The sequence below is a fragment of the Cariama cristata genome, unplaced genomic scaffold, assembly GCF_000690535.1.
Source record: "Cariama cristata isolate BGI_N322 unplaced genomic scaffold, ASM69053v1 scaffold1683, whole genome shotgun sequence".
Classification (NCBI taxonomy): Eukaryota; Metazoa; Chordata; class Aves; order Cariamiformes; family Cariamidae; genus Cariama; species Cariama cristata.
In genome coordinates this window covers 7,248-13,977 of record NW_009609907.1, presented here as the reverse complement: position 1 = coordinate 13,977, position 6,730 = coordinate 7,248, and the positions used below count along the sequence as shown (strand labels likewise).

General features: G+C 42.7%; 1 protein-coding gene across 1 annotated transcript; it reads right to left on the bottom strand.

Annotated features, from left to right (window-relative positions):
- Window positions 1–318: 318 nt before the first annotated feature.
- LOC104159689 (stromelysin-1-like) lies at window positions 319–3,479 on the bottom strand (the record flags this gene model as incomplete). The annotated part of the gene is made up of 6 exons (XM_009697668.1): window positions 3,375–3,479; window positions 2,982–3,226; window positions 2,362–2,510; window positions 2,138–2,269; window positions 1,126–1,287; window positions 319–529 (listed from the first exon to the last, which is right to left on the bottom strand). Coding segments are annotated over exons 1-6 (1,004 nt in total), but the record flags the coding sequence as incomplete, so codon positions are not given.
- Between the last annotated feature and the right edge of the window lie 3,251 nt (window positions 3,480–6,730).

Sequence of the window (6,730 nt, the reverse complement as noted above, 5' to 3'; positions counted from 1 at the left end):
GGATGGTGTGATGAGGACAGTGCTGCATGCGAAGCAGCTGCAGGCTGAGGAGTGACACTGGGATTATTCAGCTTTGCACAGTTTTAACAGGCATAGGTGATGCTGTATGATGGCTTCAAACATTTTACTCACCTGTCAGTAAACGACATTACTCACTCAGCCCAGCTGGGCTAGTAAAATTTCACAAAATTGCCTTCATACTTCCAGAAAGGAATATCTTCCTTTGTAACCAAGGGAAGATAAATTCCTTGAACTGAACTTTATGCTCTGCCTTTGCGAGTCTCACAAAAAGGTGTTGCTAGAAATGAAAGCACTTACCTGCCTTTGAAGAACAGTATTTCCCCACGGAGAGTGGTTATGGCATCAAAAGTCAAATGAGGGTCACAGTCCTCTGGTCTTGTGGGGGTTTTGGAGGGTGTCGTTTCTTCCCGGGGTGACATTTCAGTTGGTGCTTCTGCAGGTGTCGTTTCAGTTGGTTCTTGTGGGGGAAAAGCTTTTGTTGGAGGCGCAGGAGGCTCCCTGGGGGATCCTTTGGGAAACAGATAAGTGCAGAATTGGAAGGTGAATTAGAGCGTTTCATGTTGCAGAGCTTCAGGATGTACCATATAGAGCCAAATGTGTAGGTTTCTTAAACTTAAAACTCATCTAATAAATTAATGCCAGGGAAAGTTCCTGGGTAATTTAATTTGGCTATATCTGTGCTGCTGACTGTTAAAACGATCTCTGGCATTGTTTTTCCTTGTCAAGCTGTTGGTTTCTCAAACTGTGTGTGCTCAGGAGTTAATGTAAAGCAAACATCATTTGCAAAAGGCAGTTGTGCACGTGACCACCCTTTTGTGGAAGATAAGAGTTTAATACTACAGACACAGGTTGTTCTTCTGGTATCATTGGAGAGAGACTCTTGGACCTTTTGGCTTTCTGGCATGGATACAGCCCACAGATTCCATTTTGCAGATGTAGACTCTTAGTCACAAAGAAAACAAGAGATTTGCCCAAAAATAGTATCAGGGAATTAAATCTCAGTATCCTTCTCGCGGTAGAAAGTTCAGTACATTTTAGCTCTTGGGTAAAATTCATTACAAATGCTTACCCATCATCCACTAAAAAGTGATGCTTCTTGCTTACCATAGAGGGCCTGAATGCCATCGATATCATCCTGAGGAAGCCTGTAGTCCCTCGTATCCCTGGGCATATATATAGGATACATCAAAGCACCGAAAACGTTGGAATGACCAAGACCTAGTGAGTGGCCCAACTCATGAGCAGCAACGAGAAATAAGTTGTATCCTAAAAAAAGTCCAGCACAAAGAAAAAACACTAAATAAATTTTCTTGCATGACAGTGAGACACAGGTGCCATCCTCTTGTGCATGATATATCATTTGCAGCCTCAATAAAACAGCAAAATCTAACTATGTGCCAAGTAAGAAGTTCTCTGGCATCCTGGAGGAGAAATGAATTTCAAATTATAAACATTTATTTCTTGCAGGGAAACCAATCTGGGGACAGTTTTTGTTCATGCTTCAGAAATTTTCCTGCCAACAAAGAATCAAAGTTTCTTTAATGTTAATAAGAACAGAAAACTGAGTGAGAACGTTTTAGTCATATGGTCGAATTTTGAGAATAATAAATGACACGGAATTCACCTGGGAACTACTTCACGAAGAAGAGTAACATATCACCCCTGGACATGGCTGGAAACTAGAACACTTCACTCTTGTATTTAATTATATTTACCAACAAATTCAAGATTTTTTTTTTTCCTTTGCAGAAGTTAAAGATTTGCATCACTTTAAATCAGAAAAAAAAGAGCGAGAGCTCAATATTACAACTTTTAAGGTCATTACCTGAGGGTGAAAATTCCCTGCCTTACAATGTCATGATTACCCAATATTGCTGGTTCATGCTAATCTCATTTCCTTCACTGGACTTGTAATTGCAGTCTGTGCATTAACTTCAGGGGATTGTCATGATTGCAGCTCAGGTCAAAATATGCAGAATCATTTTACTAAATTACACTGACATTTTATATCTCAGTAAATACCGGAACTGCTGCCATGAGATCTGTGACTTTATAGTGTCTTCAAGATAACACTGTCTAATAAAAAACAAGCAATGCAATATTTAAGGTTACCTACCATTATAGGTAGTAAATTTGGTCCAGTTTTCATCTTCATCAAAGTGGGCATCTCCTCCTATCCCATTGCCGGGGGGGTAGGCGTGAGCCAGCGTTCCTCCTGGACCATCAAAGGAATAGAAGTCACCATGAACTAAAAAAAAGGAAAAGAAGTGATGCTTTTCATCATCTCTGTAAGAAAAAGTGACAAATACTTATCATTCCCAGGCAAGGGAGTCCCCTTACATCCAGCTGCGAAGGAGATCATTATATCTGCTTGACCACTGTAGAGCCTGGTGAATCTCAAAGGGGTGACACTGCTCCAGAGCTGGAAGGCTTTTGCAATTGCTTCCTCTACATCAGCTTGTAGCATGTCTGGAGTGTAGTTCAAAATCCTGTGAAATAAGGAGAAAGGAATTAAAAGCAACCAGATTACATGTGGCTGGGGCACATAGTATCAAGGCCAAATATTTTAATCAGTCGTTATTATTATTTATGCATCTCGAGTTGTGTATTTTCATATTATTTGCTCACATAACAGAGGAAGTATTCACAGTTTTCTTTCACATCTTTCAGAAATCCTAACGTATATATTCTCAGTTTTATGCCTTCTCCCACTGAGTCTATTATTTAGCCGGCTGTTAACTAACTAATCAAACTCTTGTTTTGATATTTTCATGATTGTTTGGAAGCCTAAAGCAAAGAGTATGAATAGTCCCCGCATTTGTGGCCCTTTCATCCTGAATGGTGCTTTTATATGGAGAAATACAGGAATAACTAGCAAAGAACCTGTTGGCATTACTTCTGCCTAGCATTCACAAAGCTTCCCAGTGCTGTACAGAGAAACGTGCTTTAATATATATTACCGATATGTCACATCTTCTTTCTTCCACATAGGGCTCTGTGGGAAGGTGCTGTATGAACGGACATCTGGTATTCCACACCTAGGCTGCTTCATCATGTCCAGCGTCTTGTGATTCAGCTCCCCAGTCACCTCTAGCCCAAAGAATGACTGCATTTCTCGGATTTTGTCAGCCATGTGATTGAGGTTCTTCGATTTAAAGAGAGAATCTTTCTCTTCTTTAAAATCATAAAAATTTTCCAGATATTTCTGATGGGGAAGAAAAAGCAATGGTTTAGAACGTAAACGTTTCTTTTAAAATGCAGAGAGTTGTTAATAAAATATAATACATCACTAATACATCACTATGTTCATTTTCTCAATAAATTATTTCTTAAGTTCTGTCTGTAGTCCTTACCTTAGCAAATTGCATATCTTCTTTTTCCTTTTCTGGAACAACTGGGAAAGCACAAGAACACGCAACATATAGTAACCCAAGGAAAGGAAAGATCTTTGTCTTCATCTTTGCCTCTCTGTCCTATCAGCCCTTGCTAGAAGAACTCTCACTCTCTTCTTCTGTCCAAGGCTCACCACTGTTTCTCTATTTATATCAGTTGCCTGCTTGCTAAAGTCAATAACGGCATGACTCAGTTTATAACATCCTCTGATTTCCCACAGAAACACAGAAAACAAATTTGATTTTAGAAGCAAGCTAACACATGACAGTTTACCTTGCCCGAAAACCCCTGATTTCGCAATCATATTATTGGACAGTATTTTTTTTTCTTCATTCCTAAACTGGACCAGTATTTTAAACTTACAAGTATCTAAATCTATGATCGGTCACCTGGATAAAAATCACCTCATTTTTCAGAGGTGCTAAAGGGACCTGGCTCTTTGTGAGGGACAACAATCTGTAATTCCTAGTAGCGTGTGATAAGAGACCTCCAGAAAATGCCTCTCAATTTTCTCGGTGTGGCACCCGTGCAGGACCTCAGCATGTCAGGGATGTCACCTTACTTTAGCCCATCTTGTCCCTGATAATTTTAGTGACATAACTGATTACACAAATAACTCAATTATCTCTTCTCTTGAACCTGATATCCCAGCATGGTGATGGTTCTGCACCATAATAGTAATCATACACATAATGTAATCACAGATTTATGGCTGCATCCCCTTGTTCTCCCATACTTGCCCCAGACAACCCCTACACCACAACATAAAGGTCTCAGTAGAGCACTTCAGATGGTATAGCCTGGTCTGCACAGCCTATCAGGCAAGGGCATTTTCACCACTAAAGAAGAAATGGCAGAAACTTCCCTAGAGAACTAAAGGCACCTTGGGGGGTGCAGGGGTCTTCAGAGGAACTTTTTAATACATCTCCAAAATCAGATGGAAGATGATGAGGATTTGAGCTGTAGATTCCAAGTTCCCCAATTTCCCAGAAGTCCTACTTTCAGTTCCTATGTCCTTTTCTGAAGGGGGTGCATTGCACTTAACGCAGGGGTTGCAGAACCACTGTCACTCAGTTCCCTCTTTCTTGTATGTCATTTCTGAGACATCCATCTTTCGAAGCGGAATTCTCCTGTGTTGACTTAGTGCCTAAATGCAAGCTCAAAAGGAGAAATATGAGCTAAATATAATCTACTTCTTTTTGAACATGAGAAAAAGAAGGAAAAGAAACCACTTTTCCAGTGAGAGCAAACATATTAGAAACTTCAAAAACCCAACCCTGGCACCACAGCAGCTGAGCTCTGCAGTCTGTGAGGTGGCCTGGGGAAAAGCCATGGCCTCCTTCCAAAGGAAACTGGAGTAGGGTGACACTGCATGCATGACCCAGGTCAGAGCCCAGGTCCCCAAACCGCTGAGTGAAGTGGCACGGATATTTATGTCTAAGGCTGCCATGGGATGAAGGTAGCTTTGGCAACAGCTCACTGCTGTTGTAACGGGGTGCTCCTGCTCTTCCCATCCTGGCCAGCACTCCTGCTGTTGTCCTGTGCCCTTCTGATGCCAAGTGTGCCCTCAGAAAACTGATTCAGAAGGCTGAAGCTATGGGAAAGCAACTCAGAAAAATCACCCCAACCCCACCAATGACAGTTTTCTGCTCAGGCTGGCAACTGCGCTGGCTCCCTAAGGGATGAGAAGAGCATCTGAGCTACCATGAAGGAGGGGTGGGATATTGCAGGTGGCAAGGGGGATGCAGGGAAGCAACCAGGCATGAGGCTGGAATGCTAGGACCTCTTATTTTGGCAGCAGCAAGGTAAAAGATTATCTCTGCTGGTCATGGAACAGCATCCCAAACTGCATTCGTAGAGTATGGTGTCTGCATTTCCGCAAAGAAATTCAGGCACAAAGCAGGGCCATTTTAAATATTGTGTTTGTATCTTTGCACCTAGCAGCAGCAGCTAGCATATGGCACTTATCCTCCGCTTTCAGCTAAATGTTTTGGAAACATGCTGCTTGCTGTGTCCAGGGGATCTGGGGTGAAGCACTCAGAGCGGCGAGATGCAGCACAACCAGTTGGCAAACATTTTAGCAAGCCCTTTTTAATATTTAGGAAGCTTTTCTTTCTCACTGACTTTTGCATGGCTGCTGATAGGGATGTTATAGCTCCTTCAGAGCTGTTGGCTTCTCCTTCCAGAGTCTATTGCTTGCGTGCTGGAGCTGACATTTACGGAGTGGCTGGTGAGTGCTGGGGGGAGAGCTGGGTCTTGCCTTGTGAATGAGTTTGGCAGCATGAGTGGGGAAAATTCATGACTGAGGCAGCCTGCATGGCTCTGATATATGTGAGCAAGTGTGCTTTTTCCTTGCCTGTGGATCCAAGAGAGGACTTGCCTTTTTGTGCTCAGCCCAAAGACATCAGCAGCTTTTAGGGTTCAAACTAATATGGGTACTCAGTCTGGGATTTAGGCATTACAGGGTGCAAACAGAACGGTGTTGTGTTTTTAATCATGGTTTAAAGTGCTTGAAAACTACTTTGTCAGTGGACATGGTGAAGATCTATTGGCAAAGACACAGCTCTGATGTAAGTGGGGTGAGCTGAACTGAAGAGATGACCTCACATGGCACTTCTCCCTTACCTATAGGTCTACTGATTCATGAGTTCTGCTTCAGGGGTGCCCAGAAACACTTAATTCTTGACAAGGCTGAGCAGATATTGGGTGACTGTTTCATGCCTTGGCCCCACAGGTAACCCCAACGAGGTGCTGATCTTCCCATCTGCCCCGGGAGGCTGCTCCCCTCTGTGCCCCGAAGTCACTGTTGCCCTCCAGCTGGGTTGGAGTCTGCACAGACCGCAGCAGTGACTCTTGCCAGCTTATAAAGCAGCAAAGCAGTCAGGACGGGTTCAGGAATACTGCTCATTTCTTTCCTCAGCTCATCAGCACTCAGACTCATACGTCCCATATCACCAGCGAGTGTCTTAATCACTGCAGTCAGGGACAAGAGTGGGTGCTTTCCCAGGAAGACCCCTGCAGTAGAACAGAGCATTTCACTGAAAGCCTGCCAACATCCAAGCTAATACTCCTCCACCACAGAACTGTTTGTCCTCTGACTGTGTAATTCTTACTATCCTGTGGGGTTTAGCCCAAATGCCAGGTTTTTAGCAGATTTGTAAAAATTCTAGCTGGGAATTTTGCCATTTCTTATTTTTGTATGGATGCAAATCCATCCAGAAATGTAAGGTCAGTTCTGTTCGGCAGTTCTGACTTATGGAAAGAAGCAGTGGAAGGCTTAACATAGTCATATACACAATTGTCATTAACTGTATAA